This window comes from Marmota monax, unplaced genomic scaffold (assembly GCF_021218885.2).
Source record: "Marmota monax isolate L192 unplaced genomic scaffold, Marmota_monax_Labrador192_F-V1.1 WCK01_AAM20220418_F8-fsc00083, whole genome shotgun sequence".
In the NCBI taxonomy this organism is placed as follows: Eukaryota; Metazoa; Chordata; class Mammalia; order Rodentia; family Sciuridae; genus Marmota; species Marmota monax.
This window is the reverse complement of record NW_026692848.1, coordinates 7,352,535-7,373,423: the sequence shown is the minus strand read 5'-3', so window position 1 is coordinate 7,373,423 and position 20,889 is coordinate 7,352,535. Positions and strand designations below refer to the sequence as shown.

The 20,889-nt window shown below is 45.8% G+C and overlaps 1 protein-coding gene across 1 annotated transcript in view; it reads right to left on the bottom strand.

Moving 5' to 3' along the window:
• Positions 1 to 4,380: 4,380 nt before the first annotated feature.
• The window catches only part of Slc22a2 (solute carrier family 22 member 2), a 31,014-nt gene continuing 14,505 nt past the window's right edge, over positions 4,381 to 20,889 (bottom strand). Inside the window, exons 6-11 of the mRNA XM_046449380.2 lie at positions 19,900 to 20,006; positions 18,489 to 18,703; positions 16,412 to 16,520; positions 15,681 to 15,793; positions 12,507 to 12,606; positions 4,381 to 4,585 (exon numbers count right to left, since the gene is read on the bottom strand). Coding sequence (XP_046305336.1) covers positions 4,519 to 4,585; positions 12,507 to 12,606; positions 15,681 to 15,793; positions 16,412 to 16,520; positions 18,489 to 18,703; positions 19,900 to 20,006 — 711 coding nt within the window. The 3' untranslated portion in view covers positions 4,381 to 4,518. The remainder of the gene's footprint in view (positions 4,586 to 12,506; positions 12,607 to 15,680; positions 15,794 to 16,411; positions 16,521 to 18,488; positions 18,704 to 19,899; positions 20,007 to 20,889) is intronic.

Sequence of the window (20,889 nt, the reverse complement as noted above, 5' to 3'; positions counted from 1 at the left end):
TTTCAAGAATGACCTTTCTGGGCTGGCTTTTGTCACTCCCATGATGCCCTTGAGATTCTCTCCCATGTGGGTATTACTAACAGCTTGTCTCTGTTTGGGCTGAGTGGTATCCTTGGCTGGGTCTATCAGTTTGTTTAACCACTCACCATGTCACTAGGTAAAGTCAGACACAGTGAAATGTTAAAGAGTCGAAGAGAATAGTGATTCATGGGTTGGACAGCTCCAAACCAGAAGTGATCAGGGCCCGGTGAAGAAGTGTGAGGGACAAGCTCACAGCATGAACACACAAGCGATGAAAGGAAGCTCCCCATCGGTTATGGCTGCACAATTGCTTTATTTGATCCAGCCCTTTGAAAAGCCCTTGGTTGTACAATTATAAGTCCATTGGCTGCTGCTGGTTGGCGGAGCTTCAGTTCTGGTTTGAATGCAATCATTTACCAGCTCAAGCGAAGTTTCATTTATGTTTGCAAGTTGAGCAAGGTCAAGGTCACTTGTGAGGCCTCTCTGGATTTGTCTGCTCAGAATCCTCAGGCCCGGTCATTTCACTTTTCTTTATAGCCTACCCAGCAGGGATATTTAGGCTGTTTCCAGTTTTAAACCGCCTTGAGCAATTGTGTGTGGGATTTTTGGGGAACATTTCCATTTCTCTGGGATAAATGCTGAGGAGTGCAGGGCTGTGTCATAGGGTAAGTGCACCTTTAGTATTTTAAGAAACCTCATAACTGCTTTCCAGGGTTAATCATTTATTTTTAAAAGTAACATGATCATGTGACACGAATATGTACACAAAACCATAAAAATGCAATGCCTACAGAAAAGTCTAAAATCCCTCCCTATCCGCTGCTCGGGCCCAAACAACCCCTCTCTGGGCCAGCAGTAAGTTGAGCACCTGAACTTTCTCACACTAGTATTCTAACACTCACCTTGGGCCGTCTTTCTATGGAGCATGTGTAGGCCTTTTCCCTTCCTTTGGACTGGTGAGTGGATTCAGCATGGTTTAAACATTCCTCATATTTGTGGACTTTGGTTATTTCTTATTTTTGATTTAACCTATAAGGGATTCAACAAATGTCTCTCAAAGTTTCTCTGTGTACATTTGTATTTCTCATAGATAGATACCCACAGTGAAATGGTAAAGTCAGAGGTGCACATTTGTGACACGGGGGCACACTGCCAAACTGCTTTCTTAAAAGAATGCCACAGTCAATATTCTTTCCACAAATATATGAAAGCTTCCTCATACCCTTTCCCAAATTCAATATTACTAATTTTTGTTAATTTTACTAATCAGATGAGTGAAAAATTTTGTCGTTGTTTTAGTTTGTATTTCCCTAACAAGGAGGATGTACATATTTTCTATGACTTAACTCACATTTTCTGTTATCTTCTGTAAATGATTATTTCTACTCTTGGATCATTTTTCCCTCTGTCTGATAGACTTTTCTTCATTGATTTCTAGTAGTTCTTTATTTCTTTTGTCTATTAGTCCTTTGGATATTTTATATGTGGTGCAAATATTTTCCACATCTATGATCATCCAGATTTCCTCTTTGGACATCTGTGGGTACAGCATCACTAGCTTTATTTGTCTCATTTTATGTAGTCAAATTGCAGTCTTTTGCTTTATCTCTCTTGGATTTTTGTTCTCACGAGGCCCTACTTTGTTGTAAATCATGGAAATATTCTCTCAGATCTTTTCTTTTTTTTTTTTTAATTCTCTCAGATCTTTTCTAAAATTGCTGGTTTGCAAATTAGAGCCTAGACTCTACAAAACTCAGGAATTTCATTTAGGGCCATGACCGGGAGCTGTCTTCTTCTCCGACAATGCCTTGCTTGGTATTTTAAAGGTTTTATAATGTTTCTAGTGGAGTCAGAAATAGCCAGCCCTACCTGAGACTCTGTGGTCACAATTCCCACAAAATTGATCAGATTCAACGTGTCTCAGGCTCCCCAAGTCCAGCTTGGAATAGGTGCTTGATTTCAGGTAACCACAGCTAATCATTTCATTCGTGTTCCCCGGCCATACACCATGGAGAGACACCGTCCATGCTGGCCATTCTCCAGGGTCGCCCCCTTTGCCACTGACAATAAGGCCATCGATGTGTTCAGTCCCAGTCACGTCACTGAACAAACACCAGATTCCCTCATTTGGGCATCTAGTTCCTGGGTCTCTCCACGCTACCGAGTAGAGGACTAATCAGTGATTAGACACTGAATGAGAAACCGGTCCAGGTTTCTTAAATAGAGGCAATTTAATAAGATGCTTCCTTATAAAATCGCTGGTAGAGAGGAAAGCAGAAGGAGGCTGGACAGAGGAGGCAAAGACCAGGACTGGCCCTGGTGGGGCCCAGGGCCTTGTCTGTGCTCTGGAGCTGGGGGTGGTAGGTTGGCTGCAGCTGCCGCTGCTAGGGCTGGACCATGCTCTGCGGCTGCCACGGTCCGGCCTGCTGCGGGGGAATGGCTTCTCTCTTCCTTCCTACCTTGGGCCAGTGCTGCCCACTGGTAGAGCCTTAGAGGAAGCAGGAGGCAGAGGGCTTGGAAATGTAGGGTGCAGGTTTCAACACCTGGTGTGACAGCAGAGAAATAAAGGACGGTGGGACTCGTTCTCGGGAAGCTGTTTCTGGTGGCGTGGACAGGGTTTGAGTGCGTCCCTGTGGTTTCTTCTGCTGGAAACCTGGTCCTCTGGGTGGTGATGTGGGAGGTCATAGGACCTTTGAGAGGCGGGGCCTAGTGGGAGGTAGTTAGGCCATTGGGTTGCTGCCCCTGGAGGGCACTAGTGTCATTCTGGAGGACCCTGGTTGTTCTCAGAGAGCACTGCTATGAGAGAGCGGAACCTGTGCCTCCCTGCTCTCTGGCTTCTTCCTCGCCATGTCACTGCTCCTCTCACGCGTGCTCCTACCATGATGCCATCTTAGATATGCGATGCACGAAAGGGGCGCTAGTCTGAACTGGTGCTGCGCTTTCAACCTCCAAAGCTGTGAGCAAAACAGACCTCTTTTCTTTATAAAGTACTCAGTCTCAGGTATTTTTTTTATAGCAATGGAAAAATGAACTAATATACAACTAGAAGATGTGCTTCCTCAAAATACGGGGAGAAACTAAAAAAAAGAGGATATCTTGGGATCCAGGAGATAGACAGGGCATCTAACATAAGAAAAAGGCAGTGGGCATGCTCAGGAAGGGGGAAAGGAGAGCCCAGGCCAGTGACTGTGCGGGAGGCTGAAGATTCACCAGCCCAAACAGAGTGGGGAGACCAGTAGCTCCAGGCTCTCAGAGATGCAGGGGGTGGGGAGATGTAAGACAAGAAACCAGTGTGCGATGTATGTGAATACATCAAGAGCACGGGTATTGTTCTCTCAGAGAGTTTTGGGAAGAATTAATGATGGATACATAGAAAACAAAGCAATTGCCGGATGTGGTGACACACGCCTGTAATCTCAGTGTCTAGGAGGCTGAGGTAGGAGGATTATGAGCAGCCTCAACAATTTAATGAGGGCTTGTCTCAAAATATAAAAAAGGCTGGGGATGTGGCTCAGTGGTTAAGTGCCCCTGGCTTCAATCCTCGATCCTCCTCATGCTCAAAAAAAAAAAAAAAAGAAATAAAACAAAATAACAACAACAATACAGATTCAGGAAAGGCAGAAAGGCAGAAAGCCACAAACACTGTGCCTCAGCTGTCAGTAGCAGCCACGTAGCCACAGGGATGTGAGGATCAACTCTGATTTAATAAAAACGTGATAAAGCAGTTTGAAGGTAAGAGAGAAGTGTTTTGGGATGAGTGGAGAGGTGAAGAGAGCTAAATTTTCTTTTTTTTTTTTTAAATATTAAAAAGCCAATAGATAATGTTTAAGTGAAAGATCAAGAATTTTTTACTAGGCCAAAAAGTTATCATCTGTGATTTGACTTGTGCCAACTGTGTTCTCCATTGAACTCTGCTGAGGATCTTTGATGGAGGGCAGACATTGGTGCTTATCCAGCACAGATACAGAAGGACTTACTGTGGACTCAAGCTGTATTCTGAATCTTTTATTTGAATTTCTTTTCAAGTCTATCCTAGATAATAATCAATGTATTCAAAAATTTCTTCACCTATGATCCTGCAAGGCCCTATTCAAAGTTCTCGACATATTCTGGTCCACTTAATATTGCTTTGGGTGTTTTATTTCCTTAAGAAAACAAAATCTCTTCTCCCAACTTCTATTTGGTTTCCCTTGTCCACAGTTCCTCTGTGTATTTTGGTTTGATGTTGTGGGAAAGGAATCAAATAAAGAAATAAAAAGTTAGAAAAAAAATTCCAGTGAGTCAATGGGTGTCATCCTGGGAATGCTGAGAACAGAGTGTCTCGGCAGGATGGTCTGCGGGTGGGTTTTTACACAGCAGAGCCACAAATTCTGCTGGCCATAGGTCTACAGGACAGAGCCCAAGCACAAGTCCAGCTGAACTGCCCGGCCGAGGTGGGTGAAGAAATCTCTGCTTCTGGTTTTGGCATCATCACAGCCAGGCTGGGCAGCGCCCTCCTTAGTTCAGTGGAACATCTGATTTCTTGATTTGGAGGTAAATCACTTTTTCTTTATTTTTCCTTGGTCTGCAGTAAGAAGTAAAATTGGAGAGGGGAGAAAGAAATTATGAGGAGGCTAAAAACCAAAATTAAGTGGATAATAAATGACACAAAAAATCAGTGTAGGATTTGTCCAGGATTGGTTTTGCCGCACATTGAGTGGTGATTCTCATTTTAAAAAAGGATGGAGCTTTGTCAATAGCTAATAGAATGGGTGTTTAAAAACTCTCCTCTAGAAGTGGAACTGGCCTAAGTAAGTTCCCTTTTTAGGGTGTTCTGTCTTCCTCTGAAATAGAGAACGCAATAAATATTAAATTAACTTAAATCTGTTAAAAATGATGATTGCAAAATTCACATACTATTATCAGTTCTTACACAAACATTGAGAAATTATTTCTACAAGGTTCATTTACATTTCAGTTGTTATGATGAGTGAAGAATACAATGAAAACAGCTGCCCAGATTGAAGTTTTCTCTTCATTTTTCTCTGTGAATGCCAGGATGTTGCTGATGCTCATTGGAAAAATGCTTTTTTTGTTCAATTGTGCTGTTCCAAGCCCAACCCTTTGCAAATGTCCTTCCTTATAGTCATATTCAATCTGGTGTTGCCTGCCCTGAGGACTCAGCTCCCACAGAATTCCCCTTCAGAATTCATGGATCAGTCCAACCAGAGATGGGATTAGCAGAGGCTCAGCAAATCACCCCACGGTGCAGGAAACCTCTCAGGCTCCAGGTGGGGAGACACACAAATCTACTGAGCTTCCACAGTCTCCAGGCCCAAAAGAGCAGCAAGAGTATCAATAACAATAGCAGCATTAACAACCACAGCAACAGCAACAGCAGCAACAAAAATAAAAGCAAAAACAACAGCATCATGAACAAGAGCAGCAACAGCAATAGAAGCAACAGCAGTGGTAGCAGCCATAACAGCAGCAACAACAAAAATAGCAGCAGCAGCAGCAGCAGCAATAGCAGCAGCAACAACAGCATCAATATCAACAGCATCATCAGAAGCAATGGCACTAACAACAACAGCATTAGTAGTAGCAGCAACTGCAGCAGTAGCAGCATCAATAACAATAGCAAAAGCCACAACTACAGTATCATTAACAACTGCAGCAACAATAACAGCATTATTAACAATAGTGACAACAATATCAGGAGCAACAGCAACAATAGCAACAGCGTTAAGAGCAGTGGCACCATCAGCACTAGCCATCACACCAATAATCACAGCAGTTTCAGCCACAGTAGCAGCAGCAGTAGCCGCCATAATTGCAGCAATAGCAGCAGCTACAATAGTAGCAGCAGTGGCACCGTCAGCAGCAGCCACAGCAGCAATAATAGCAACATCAGTAAAAGCAGCAGCAACATCACCAGCAACAGGAGCAGCAACAGAAGCACCACCAGCAGCAATTACAATAGCTGCAATGGCAAAAGCAATCACAGCAGCAGTAATAACAACAGCATCATCAATAAGAGCAGCAATACCAGTGGCAGTAGCAACAATATCACCTTTGATGGCAACAGCAGCAGCAACAACAATACCATCATCATCAGCAATAGCAACAGCAGCAAAAATGGTATCTTCAACAAGAGCAGCAGTACCAACAGCAGCAGTGAAACTAACAACAATAACACCATTGATAGCAGCAGTAGCAGAAGCAGCAACAATAATTATAGCATCAGCAACAACAGCAGCAAAAACAATAGCATGATCAGCAGCAGCAGTTATAACACCAGCAAAAGCATCAGCAATAATAACAGCAGCAACAGCAACAGCAGCATCAATATCAACAGCCTCAGCAGTGTAAATGGCACTAGCAACAACAGTAGCAACAACAGCATTAATAGTAACAGCAACAACAGAAGCAATAGCATCAACAACTACAGCAGCAGCAACATCAACAGCAGCATCAGCAGCAATACCAACAGCAAAACCAACAACTACAGTATAATCAATAACTGTAGCAACAATAGCAGCATCATTAACAACAGCAACAACAACATCAGGAGCAATATCAACAATAACAACAGGAGTGGCAATATCAGCAGCAGCTATAGCACCAATAACCTCAGCAGCTTCAGCAATGGCATCGGCAATGGTAGCAGCCATAGGAGCAGCAATAGCAGCAGCTACAACAGCATCAGCAATAGCAGCATCTACAGCAGCAGCAACAATAGCAACAGCAATAACAACAGCAGCAGCAACCATGGCACCAACAACCATGGCAGCAACAGCAGCAACAGCAGCAGTAGCTACAGCAGCATCACCAACAGCAGCAGCAATAGCAATAAGAGCAAAAACAATAAACATGGCAGCAATGATAGCAGCAATATCAACTGCAGCAACAGCACCAGCACCAGCAACAGTAACCACCACCACAGCAGCAGCAGCAGCAGCAGCATAATCAAAAACAGCAGCAGTACCAACAGCAGCAGTGGCAGTAGCAACAATAGCAGCATCAACAGCAACAATGACAGCAGCAGCACCAGCAGCAGCAGTCACAGCAGAAATAGCAGCAGCAGTACTGAGAGCAGAAACAGCATTGAAATCAATAGCAACAGCAGGGGCAGCAGTAACAGCAGCAATAGCCCCAGAAACAGCAGCAGTAGTAACAACAGCAGCAGCCAAAACAGCAGCATGAACAGCCATAACAGCCTTCACAGCAGCAATAGCAGGAGATACAACAGCAGCAGCAGCAACGGCAGCAACAACAGTAGCAGCAGCTGCAGTAGTATCTACAGCAACAGCAGCAACAGCAGCAGTAACAATAGTAACAGCCATAACCACAGCAACAGCAGCAGCTACAACAGCAGCAACAGCAGCAAGAACAGTAGCAGCAGCTACAGCAGCAGCAACAGCAGTAACAGCCATGACAGCAGCAACAGCAGCAGCTACAAGAGCAGCAACACCAGCAAGAACAGCAGTAGCAGCTACAACAGCAGCAGAAGCAACAGTAGTAACAGCCATGACAGCAGCAACAGCAGCAGCTACAATAGCAGCAATAGCAGCAGGAGCAATAGTAGTAACAGCCATGACAGCAGCAACAGCAGCAGCTACAACAGCAAAAACAGCAGCAGCTACAACAGCAAAAACAGTAGTAACAACAGTAGCAGCAGCTATAGCCGCAGTAACAATGGCCTCAGCATCTTCAACATAAACAGCCTCCACAGTAGGAATGGCATCAGCAACAACAGCAGCAACAACAGTATCAGTAGTAACAGCAACGGCACCAATAGCATCAGCAACAACAGCAGCAGGAACAGCCATAACAGGAGCAGTAACAACAGCAGCAATATCAACAGCAACAGCAGCAGCAGCAGCAGCAGCGATAACAACAGCAAAACCAACAACAGTAGTATCCTCAATAACTGTCGCAACAACAACAGCATTATAAACAATTGCAACAGCAACATCAGGAGCAACAGTAACAACAGCAACAGCATTAACAGCAGTGGCACCATAATCAGCAGCCATAGCACCAACAACCACAGCAAGTTCAGCAACAGTAGCAGCAGCAGCAGCAACAGCAGCAGCCACAATGGCAACAATAGCAGCAGCTACAATAGCAGCAATAGCAACATCAGCAGCAGCCATGGCAACATCAGCAGCAGCCACAGTACCAACTACTACCACAGCAGTTTCAGCAACAGCAGCAGCAGCAGAAGTAGCCGCCATAACAGCATCAATAGCAGCCACTACAACATCAGCAACAACAATGGCATCGGTGATAGCAGCAGCAACAGCAGCAGCAAAAACAACCACAGCAGCAACAACAGTAGTAGTCACAGCATCATCAACAAAGGCAGCAATAGCAACAACAGCAGCAGCCATAACAGCAGTGGTAGCAACAGAAGCAGCAGCTACAGCACCAACAACCACAGCAGCAATAGTAACAGCAGCACTAACAGCAGCAACAACAGTATTAACAATGATCACAGCAGGAATGACAGCAACATCGACAGCAGAAACAGCACCATCAACAGCAACAGCAACCACCAAGGCAGCAGCAGCAGCAGCAATGACAATAGCTGCAACAGCAAAAGCAATCATAGCAGCAGCAGCAGCAGCAGCGGCATCATTAATAAGAGCAGCAGTACCAGTGGCAGCAGTGGCAGTAGCAACAGCAGCAGGAACAACAATAGCAGCAGCAACAATGGCAGCACCACCCCTAGCAGCAGCCAATGGCAGAAACAAAAGCAGCAACATGAGCATTGAAATCAACACAACAACAGTGGCAGTATAAGCAGCAGCAACAAGAACCACAGCCACACGGACTGACTGTTGTCTACATGCCCACAACTGCACGGGTGCTTCACCACCTTGTTCCACGGGTGAGCCTGGCCCTCAGAGGGCATGGAGAGTGTGGACTCTGAAATCCAGTTGCAAGGATGAGAACTGTGGCTTTGTCACTTGGTGACTGTGACTCTGGGCATGTCCTTTAATGTCTCTGTGCCTGGGTTGCTTTCAGTCGTCAGTGGGGTTACTAATAACACCTATTTCATAGGGGTGTTATGAGGATTCAATGAGGGAGTACTTGGAAAGGACTTGGCAAGCAGTAGTTGAGAGGATCACAGGCCATAATTTTAGCCAGTGTTCTCCTGTACAGCGAAGGCAGCAGGCTCACAGGTGAGCTGCAGAACACATTAGCGAGACATGCACATTCTTCACGGCATGAGCCTCGTGCCCTTGAGCCTGAATGCCCTGGGTAGTGGGGGAGTGGCTCCTGCCTTGCCCTGTTCTCCGTGCCTACGAGACTGTTCCTACGGTCCACTCTGGTGCCAACTGTGGTCTATCCTCCTCCCTGTGGACACCTTGCCTTCTACCCTCTCTCTTGCCCTGGGGGCCTCAGGATTATGGCCTGTGATCCTCACTGCCGTGCATGACCGCCTGCCTGACACTGAGCTGGCTGAGAAAAGCCCAGAAGGACCCCAATAGCAATGCTGCAGCAGGACTCTGCATTTACTCCAGGAATATTTGGAGAGCTCCTGCTCTCAGGGTGCCAGGGCCCATCCTTAGCTTCAGGGTACAATAGGGCACAGGAATACTCTGTCCTAAGGTAGCGGTGGTGGGGGTGGGTGCTTGTGTGTGCGGAAGGAGCATGGAGAAGGGCCTGGCCTATGTTAAGAGCTTCAAACTCAAATACTCACATGAGCCAGGCAGATGATATGTGTGTGCTGCACACAGGACAGCAGGAAATGGTGGGGACTGTGGCCTAGCACCGAGGACTTTCCCTATGGAGAGCAGTGCCATCACCCAGCTGCTGTGACGGCAATGAGAGGAAAAGTCTGATGGGGGTAACCAAATCTGGCTTTCCAACAGATCATGGAAGCCCAGTTCATGTGGAATTTTCCACTTTAAAATACACTGTGAGGGCCAAAAAAAGCATTTGAGAACCTGGTGTCCTGGGGGCTGCAGTGTGTGCCAATGTGACCCCTTTGAATTCTCAGATAACGTTCTAGGAAAAGCATCAGACCCCTGTGATTCAGCAACATTTTGCCCATGTACTGGAGAGGTTCATGTGAGGGTTCAGTGGAGGGAAGTCAGTTTAGCTCATGGCACCCACAGCCAAAAATGGAGAGGACAAAGATTAAAATGTCTTAATGCACCATAAAACAGACTTATGGAGAGGGCATCATGTGAGTTTCTCTTTATTTAGACTTTTTAAGTTTGCTTTTGAGTAGGTTCATATTGTTTAAAATCCAGAAATTACAAAAAGATATGCATTGAAATTCTCCCTCATATCCATATCCTATAGCTGCCAAATACATAGACACAATGTTATGGTTCTTGCCCATTATTCCAGAGATTCAAGTAAACACAGATGTATGTGTATGTGCATATATATACACACATATATACACATACACATACATATTCATATACATATACATATACATATACATATAGCAGTACCCCTTGTCCTTGGGGGTACATTCCAAGCCTCCAGTGGATACCTGAAACCACAGACATACTGAACATATATGCTCTTTTTCCTATACATAGATACCTATAATAAAGTTTTGTTTATAAATTAGGTGCAATAAGGGATTCCTTCTTACCAGATCTATTAAAAATCTTAGCATATTTATTATTTTTTTCCTCTCCTTATTAAGTTGAGAACTTTTACCTTTTCACTTAAAGGAAGTATTTTACAATTTCTCTTTGGAAGGTCCAATTTTCCAGCATACAACTTCAGGAACATTATTAAGTAAAATAAGGGTTCCCTGAACACAAGCACTGCATACCTTGACAGTCCATCTGATAACTAACTGAGATGACTAATGGGTAGGTAGCATCTATGACAGAGATACTGTGGACAAAGGAATTATTCATATAATGAATGTGAGATTTTATCACAAGAGGCACGTGCAAGATTTCATCATGCTAATCAGAACAGTATGTAATGTGAAATGTATGAACTGTTCATTTCTGCAACTTTCCACTTAATATTTTCATACTGTGATGGATGGTAGAGGATCACAGGTAATTGAAACTTTGGGAAGTAAAATCATGTGTTTAGGGGGGGCTTCTATCTATCTATATACCTAACATTTATCTATCTTCAGTTATCAATCAATCTATATTAGGGGGTTAATTCACTGATTGGGTTAAGGATCTCATAACCCATTCATTTTACCTCTAAGCTTTCCTAAATTGTCTCATACATGAGCTTTTGGGGAACATCTAATATCTAAACCATAACATATACTTTCACCATTTTTAGTAATACTTTGCATGTTTATATATTTACATTGTATTTCCACAAATAATAAAATACCTACTTTTCTATGTGTTGCTTTTTTTTTTTTTTTTTTTTTTTTTGCCATTAGTGGTACAATTTGAAGAATTTCCTTATCGGTGTATCATAGTTGACTTCCATTTTTTAAATGGCTGTATAGTAGTTTGTTGAATGGAATCTTATAATTTATTTAACCAGTCTCCCAACTAATGTGCATTTAGGTTGTTTCTAATCTTTGTAACATAAAAAATGCTTTACTGATTGATTGTGTCATTTTGTTCACGTAAATTCTGAGCAGGTAGAATTGCTAAGTTTAAGGACATGCACATTTGTCATCATGACACTTGTCACAGATTTCAAATCTGTGTTTCTATGAGCAATGCCGGAGGCTGCCTCTCCCCCAACTCTCTCTTGAGATATCAGGCTCCAGGAAAGGTGATCTGGGACAATCCAAGTGTCTTAGTGCAGTGTACATCTGATCATGAAGGAGACTGAGCAATTCTCGTGTATTTAAGACCTGTTTGGATTTCCTTTTTGCTGCATTAGCTGCTCAGGTACTTTGCCTATTATCTCAATTGAGTGGTTACTACTATGGATTTGTTAAGGCTCTTTCTATGTTCAGGAAATTAGCCCTCTATGGAGTAGTGAATATTTTCTCTATATTTGACTTTTTTTTGGTAGCATGAATTGAACTCAGGGGCACTCGACCACTGAGCTACATCCCCAGCCCTTTTTTGTATTTTATTTAGAGACAGGGTCTCACTGAGTTGCTTAGTGCCTTGCTTTTGCTGAGGCTGGCTTTGTACTTGTGAGCCTCCCTCCTCAGCCCCCGGAGCTGCTGGGATTACAGGCGTGCACCACTGTGCCGGGCAGCCATTTTGTTTTTATGATAGATTTTTGATGCAGATATTTTAATTTTTGTGAATGCAAACAAATGAATCTTTCTTCTCTGAGTCTTGGATTATTATTATTTTTGTCATATTTAGAAAAACCTTCCTTCTCATGAAGGTATAAAGGAAACTTCCTGCAGTGTATTCATTTTTGTATTTTCTTTCTTCTTTAATGTTTAAGCCTTTGTTTTAGCTTGAATTTATCCCACAGTATGGTATGAGTCACAGATTCGACCTCATCTTTCTCTCCAACTGGGTAGAGTTGTCCCAAAACATTTATTGAAAAGTTCACTCGGGATCCCAGCTGCCTACCTTTGCATGTTCTCAGCCTCCTCGATGGTCTCAGGCAAAGCCTTCCCTTTGGTCTCTGGAAGCAGCAACACCAGTCCTCCAGCAATCAAGCCTATCACAGCTGGAAGACAACACGCAAATCACATTAGAGACTGAAAGGCAGAACCCTGTAATTAGAGCTCCCCTTTGTCTGTCTTCTCCCCCCCTCTCCCCGTCCTCCCGTGGTGTTTTTTAATATATTTATTTATAGATTCCTTTGCCGTCTTGAATTGCCTTATTTTCCATCATAAATATTGTGCCAATTCCAAATGCCATTGGATGACCGTTCCTTTTAGGGAAATGAAATACTTAACATTTGGAGTCAAGTTTATTCTAGGCAAGAGGACATGGCCACAATACTAAAAGTCTTTGGAGTTAGAAAATAACTCTGAGAAAAGAACCTATGAAAAAAGAACATAACTGTGCCAATATAAAGCACTTGGTAAGGAAAATAAGTCAGAAAACTTGGACCACTACCAGCAAATAAAGTCATGAGTCACGTATCACTGCCCAATAGCATTGAAAAATAGAGTCAGGCCATTTAGTCCAAGTTCAGGGGCTTGCTAATTAAGTCCCCGGAGTTCTTTCTTCTTCGCCTCTAGTTGTAATCTTTAGTAACAACCATAGTTGTTATTAGTTGATAGTTTTGTTTCTTTAAGTTCTGATAAAAGTTTGGGTCTTTTATGATTTTGTTTTTTCATAATAGAATGCAGGAAGTGGGATGTGGATTCTTTGCTAGTTTGGGAGTGGCAAAGCACTGTCTGCTAGATTCCATTTTTACCCTCAAAAAATGGTGAAAATGGATACCACAAGGCCCTTCCACAGAAGCACAAGCCCTAGCACTGAGCACCTGGTCACACTCTGACTTCCTCACCAGTCTGTGGACCTTGGGAAGTTCTGCAATCGCTCTGACCCTCTAATTTCCCTTGACAAAATATCTACGTCACAGGCTTGTTATGAGGTTGAAATGAGTTAATATTTGACAAGCACTTAGAAGAATGCCTGTTCCTGGTGTGAACTAGGGACATGGTCACTAAATAACTAACCTCTTTAGCTCTCCCAAACCTCCCCAATTTAGTAGTTACTGTATTGCAAAGAATGCAAGCAGGAAACACACCCAGTTGGCATCTGAACCTCTGAAGAGAGAATTCCGATGAACAATAGATTCATCAGATTTTCCATTTAGCATTGTATGTTCACAAAGACAAGATAATGAACCGGGATATGCATCATCTATTTTTGCAGGGCTCCTTCAACCAGGCTTCCCAGGGTTTTGATCTTCAGACTTCTTCGGTGGCTGCTTAACAGCTATTTCAAGTCCACCATTAGCACACTAGTATTGTATTTCCTGCTAGCTGCCAAATTAAAGGTTGGTGAGGGAAGGAGATCACACTTTCAAAAGTAAAATTGGGATTGTCTGAGTTAGAGTGGAGGGTGCAATGCAGACACCAGGCTGGGGGCACAGCTCAGCGGGAGGGCTCTTGCCTATCATGTGTGAGGCCCTCTGTTTGCCCCCCAGCACTGTCAAAAAAAAAATAAAAAAGGTAATTTGGGTGTGGTGGCATGCACACGTAGTCACAGATACTTGGGAGGCTGAGGAAGGAGAGTCAGTTGAGCTCAGTAGACCAGCCTGTCACACAGCAAGACCCAGAAGGGAAGGGAAGGGAGGAATGAGCGGTTACACTTCCTTCCCCAGGGAAGGCGAAGCATGAGCGAGGGTCAACAGCGGCTCCCAGGCCTGGATTTTGTGTTGCTGTGTTAAATAGCAGTTAGAGAAACATGCGACATCTTTTATATTAAAATATTCTCCTGACCCCTCAGTCACCCACTGTCCACCTAAGGGAGTGGCCGAGGCTGACATGCCTCTGACTCCTTCTCTGAAGGAGTCCAGAGGGTGTGAGGGCACTTCTTCAGAGGAAGAGGGGCTCTGGGACAGTCCCTCATCCGGCGTTGGGGAGGGAGGATCTGGGCCACGTGTGTGCCTTCAGCAGTGCCAGCAACACGGGGGCCAAGCCTTGGTTGTCTCAGGATAACGAGCTGCGTCTGTCGGCCCTGTCCATCCTTCTGTCATGATATTGGGGTGGGAGGAATTCACTGTCTCAAGGGGGAGGCCCACGGATGGTCTGTGGCTTCTGCGACAGACGCAGAGCAGATGAAGCCCAGTTTCCCCCCAAATCCCTCGAACAGGGAAGACACAAACCGGGGCAAGCGTGTGGGGGCGGTGATGCGCAGCACAGGGAGAAGTCGGAGGTGCTCCCCGGGCCACCAGCAGGTGGGAGCTTAGCCCCTCTCCTCCAGCCCAGTTACGTCCTGTGTGCCCCCAGGAAAGGGGCACTCAGCCAGGTACAGGAGGCCTGAGTGGGTCCTTCAGGAGACTGAAAGGGGTGCGCCAAGGTGTCAGTTAACGTGTGCGCACGAATCTGAAACAGCGTCCACATCTCACGTGTCTGGGGACACCTGTCCCATGGCCTGCAGCTGTGGGGAACCGGCAACGACACGAATGAATGTGGGTGCCCGACCCCAGGACCCTTCCAGGCTTCATGTTCAGCATCCCATGGATTCGCCCAGGCACCTTCCATCCTGTGGGCAGCGGGTGGGCAGGCGGGGCTCAGTGCCTGTGTTCCCTCCTGTCCCAGCGCCATTGGCGTGGGGAAGGGGAGGCACTGCCCAGCTCCTGGAGTCCAACAGCCCTGGGGGTGGGCGGGGTAGTGCCCTCAGGCTGGCCACCACCAAAGCACTTTCTTCCTTGTGGATTTTGTCTCCTCTGTGTTTTGGAAATTGCCATATGCAGAATCTTACCTGCCTTTCTTTGAACTAGTGAAATAAAAGGGCTTTGTGTTTTAGGGCTACCAGGCATGGAGTCAGGAAGGGTCAGCTCTCTGACCAAGACCTGGAGGGCTGGGGGTCAGTGGAGAGAGCTGGGGGCGCTGCAGGGAGACGGCTTCCTGCCCCCCTCCTGTCTTCAACTCTATCTCTGAGGCAGGAGTCCCATGCGTGAGTGTTGGTTGTGACCAATAGTTTACAAAGGCTAGTATTACTAATTAGCATACCAACAATGTCACAAATCTCTAGTAACTAGTGTGGACTAATGGGCATGGTGCCTGTGTCCAGGTAGGGAGATGGGGTTGTGCTCAGCCCTCTATGGGGATTTCTTACCAAACACCAGCAGCGGGAGCTCAAGCCAGACCTCAGTGAGGCGGTAGACCAGGAACGGCGTGAAGATGCCACCAATGTCACACATGGAGGAGCAGACCATGACGCCCAGGTTCCTGAAGTGCAGGAAACGGATTTACCACGGGAGGACAGTGATCTCCCACCTTCCCTGAGGACCCTCCTTCCCCAAAGCATTAAATGTCCAAAACCCGAGAAGTATGGCCATGTTCTTCCCCCCCTCCCCCTCGTCCTTTCTCCGCCCCCTTCCTCTATCGAGGTACCAGGGATTGAACCTACTAGGCAAGTGCTCCACTCTTGAGCTATATCTGCAGTCCTCAAAAATTTGGACGATGGGCGTGCACTACCCCGCTCACTGCTCACATTATTTTCAATGCACACAGACGGTGTCTGCACACAGTTGGCTTCGTAACCCATCCTGCTCACCGACTTCCGGGCGGGAGGAGCAGCTTGACCTTGCCCTTCCATCGCCCTCCTCCCTGCCCTCACTCCTCCGGCCACCTGGTGCTCCCTCTCTTACAAGCCCTGTCTACTGTTCTCACCACAGCCTCTGGACGCTGCCTGCCACCTGCCTGTAAGTGTGAAGGGTGAAGAGCTGGCCCAGCTGCTGCCTCTCTGTGCCCACCTTCCCAACACCATGCTTTCAAAAGCAGAGTGTCCCTGCTGTGCCCAGGCAGTTCTAGCCAGAAAACAGGGCTCACAGCCGTCCCGCTCACCTAATGAATGTGGGGTACAGCTCAGCGTTGACCAGGCACACCATCTCATAGGCCATGGTGATCCCCATCCTGCCCAGACACGCGACAGCGACCCTCAGCCCCTGCAGATCTGTGGGGGACAATGCACCACTCACACAGTGCACATGAGCCCTCAGCCCCAGAGGGCTCCAGAGCAGGCTTGTGTGGAGACCTTCCAGGTTCAGAAGGGGCCGGGGAGCAGGGGTGGTTTACAGAGTCAAGGCCATGGCAGCAGCTCCCCAGGTCTGTGTTGACCTCACACGTGATTCTAAGACTCTTTTAAAAACCTGACTATTTTTCTAAAGGTGGTTTTATGTTCAGAGCAAAATTAAGAGGAAAGTACAGAGATTCGCCATCACACCTCAGCCCCAAGTGAATGTGGCCTCCCCCATTATCAGAGTACCTCACAGAGGGGAACGTTGGGTTGTGAGGAACCTGCAGTGACACGACACTGTCACCCCAGTCCATAGTTTACATTAGGCCTGGGAGTCACTCTTGGTGGTGACCATCCCGTGGGTCTGGATAAATGTCTGATGACACATGTCCACTCCTGCACAGAGATTCTCTCTGCCTCCCAGAGTCCCCTGCCCTCTGCCCATCCAACACCCCCTGCTCCCTGGCCACTTCTGATCTTCTATGTCTCCCCATTTTGCCTCCAAGACTCTGACCGCTAGACCCCCGTTGTGAAGGGCAACGGTGCTCCAGCAGCTCCCAAAGCTGGAGCCACGTTACGGAGGTTACCCCAGAGAAACCGCAACGCTTGGGCATATTGTAAATAAGTGCTACTCAGTGAAGGAGTTGAACAAAGCTTCACATGGCTGAAGGGATTCTGATCATCAGGAAAGAGTATGTCCTAAGGCAAGAATCGTTTATTGATGGCACTTATTGGAGGGAGTTTCCCCAGAAGTCCTGGAGCAAGACTTTGACCTTGGGCCTGCTCTCCCCAAAGCCCAGGCTCCCTGCTGCGGGTCAGCTTTGAAGCCGTAGTGCAACATCTCACATCGTCTCTTGTTCTGTCACCTCAGGTGTGACTGCCTGACATCATTGCTCTTATTTCTTTATTTCTATTTTTTATTTAAAAAATTTTCTTCTTTTTTTTTTTTGTTTGACATGATTATAAAATCTAATTTGGTCCCTAGTACTTCCCCTTCCCTCCCTCCCTCATTCCCTTCCCCTCTACTCAACTCATCTTTCTGATACTTATTTTTTTTCTTTAATTTTTTTTAGTTGCAGATGATCACAATGCCTTTATTTTATTTATTTTTATGTGGTGCTGAGGCTTGAACCCTGTGCCTCACACAGGCTAGACAAGCACTCTACCGCTGAGCCACAACCCCAGCCCCTCGGCTATTTACTTTTATTTTAGTTTTTTTGAAGTGGGTTTCCTGTGGATACACATGATGATGGAGTTCACTGTGGCATATTCATATATGTGCCTTGTTCATAGGGAAGGCAGCTCAAATTCCTTCCACGGGTCTTCCCTTATCCCGTCCCTCCTCAACCCCCCACTTAGTCCCCTTCAGCTAATCCACTGATTTTTCTTCTATTTTGATAAAATCTCCCTTTTCCTTTCTCTCTCTCTCTCCCTCTCTCTCATCTCTATCTCTATCTCCATCTCTCTTTTACCCCTTATTTTTGACTAGTTTTTTCATATCAGAGAAAAAATTTGGCTTTTAGTTTTTTGGGATTGGCTTATTTCACTCAGCATGATAATCTCCAGTTCCACCTATTTACTGGAAAATGCCATAATTTCATTCTTCTTTATGGCTGAGTCATACTCCATTGTATATATATAACTACATTTTCTTTACCCATTCATCTGTTGAAGGGCACCTAGGTTGGCTCCATGGATTGACTACTGTGAACTGTGCTGCTATAAACACTGCACATCACTCTTAAGAGCAGGTTGGCCATATGGGTTTGCTCAGAAAAATCCTGAGTATTTCCCTTTGTCTTTCCAAATAGATGTGAGATAAAATACATGGACTTCCTATCACAGGGTTTTGACCCTCCCTCTTAAGGCCTTGGGGACACGCCCCCAGGTTGTCCTGAAACTTACCATCAGGGATAAAAATGGAAGCTAGACAGGCCACCCCTGCCAGCATGTTTGACACAGCCCAAGGATATCGCCGACCGATGCGGTCAATGGTGAGGATGATGATGAAGGCCGCTGGGAATTCAACAAGAGCAGAGTAGAAGAAATCCAGGTAGACATTGTCCCCTGCGAGGCCCATGTGCATGATAAGGCCCTGGTAGAGAACAGAGCTCGTGAACCTGGACAGAGGGGAGAGCCAGAGTCAAGCGGAGCACCACACACACACCAGAAAGGAGAGGCTTCTGCAAGAACCGGAGTGGATGGCAGGGAGCCTTTCCCTCCATCCCATCTCTCCGACACCAGTGGGTCTGCCTCAGTGCTGGCTGTGACCAGGGAACAAGGAAAAGGGAAGCACTGGGATGGTCCCTATGAGCGCCAAGGATGTCTTAGCCGAGCGATTTACTAGCAAAACTGTCTGGGGTCATTAGTGGTTGTGGATCCGTCCTCTTTGTGGTCTTTGAAAGCAGTTGGGACCAAGAGGAGTGATTACTTAATTCAAGCCTCAAGAAACAGAAGACCAAACGAGCACCCCTCCCGTCCCCAGGATTTCTCTTCTGGCCTAAGGGTTCTAGTTTTGTTGACTTGAAACAGCCATCTCAGGTAATGGAAACACAGGGGGATGGGGGGGGGGATGAAAGGTCAGAAAGGGAAGGAAGGCGGAGGAGGCCAGATCTCCAAGCCGCCTTTCCTGTGCAGTGTTGTGACAAGCTTTGCCTTTGTCACTGGTGATGAGTCTGCAGGGGATGCTGCAGGTCCCCGCGCTCTGAGCACCTTTCTAGGAAAGGCCCAGCTCGAAGCCCTGAGCAGCCCGTGGGTGGCCAACAGGGCCTCGTCCGAGTCAGAGGACCGTGGAACCCCTGGATTATTCTTGTTCATAAGTTTATTCTTTTTCTTTTTTTTTTCTCCAGGAACAAAAAGAAAAAAGAAATGTCTCTTTGCTTGCCAGCCCTGGACTCCTGCAGAGGTCCACACCCCTCTGCAGTTCTCTTACACCAGCTGTGCTCAGGTTGGCAAGTGTTTGAATCACCTGGAGAATTTAAGAACTCTTGGCTACTGGGCACTACCCCAGACCATTTAAACCAGTTTCTAAAGACGAGGGTCTGCAGTGGCATCTTCTAACTCCCCGGAGATGCTAATGAGCAGCCAAGGTCGAGGCCGAGCAGACCTTGCTAAGCCCTGGAAGCCCACGTCTGCTTTGGTGAGAACAGTGTTATCAGGGAAACCTCTCCATGAGCCACACGTCCCTGCCCCCTTCAATGCTAACACCGGATGAGGTCATGTTTTGAAGGTGTTCTTGTTCCCGCCCCAATTGTGACTGTGATTCAATGCATTTAGGGGAATTTTAAAGCAAAAACAACAAAGAAAAATGTCTTACCAGTTGTACATTAAGATCAAAGTATGCTTTCTTATCTGAGGGGTTCTGACCAAGTCAAGAAAGGAGGGATTCAGCTTCTCGCCCACTTCCTCCTCGGCTCTCAGCCTCTAAGCAAATGAACAATAAAATTGACTTCCTCTGTTTAATGACAGGGTCCCTGTCCCAGGGAGAAGTAACCATAATACCCTCACTTCCTGTGTCCACCATGTGCCCAGTCCTAATCTAAGAACTTCTTACTTTGATGTAGTCTTTATAAAGACCCTGAAGTTAGGGCCTATTTTCCACCCATTTTATGGAAGAGGAATACATAAGGAATACTGAGAAGTTAGGCAAATCATGGTGTGTATTTAAAGTGACATCATTTGTAAGGCATCCTGGGGTATTGCCAAGGCCCAGGCCCACGACCCTCAGGGCTGAGGGTGAAGTAACTGGTCACCCATCTGGATCCCTCTGTGGCCTGTCAGGCAAGTCTCTTTGGGACCTTGACATTGAGACCAGCATCAGCACTGGCTGGAGTTTCTTAGAAATAAAAGATCTAGACTATGGAACAACCAGCTGACATGTCCATCAACTGACAAGTGGATACAGACGGTGTGGTCTATACACAATGGAGGGTTATTCAGCCAAAAAGAAAAATGAAATTATGTCATTTGCATAAAAATGGATGGAATTTGAGAACACAATGTTAAACAAAATCAGCCAAACTTAGAAGATTGAGGGTCCTATGAGGGAAGCTACAGAGGAGAAGGTAGAAGAAAGATGTATGGAGGGGAGGGTCTTATGAAAATTGAAGGGTGATCAGTAGAGTAGAAGAAAGCAATAAGGGAGAGGAAGGAGGGAAGGGAAAAACGAAATATGGGGAATGATATGGGCCAGATTATATTGTTCCATTGTGTGCATGCATGAACATGTGACAACGAACCCTACCACTATGTACGACTGTAATGCACCATTAAAAATATGGAACAAAATAATAAAGTAACAAGAGAT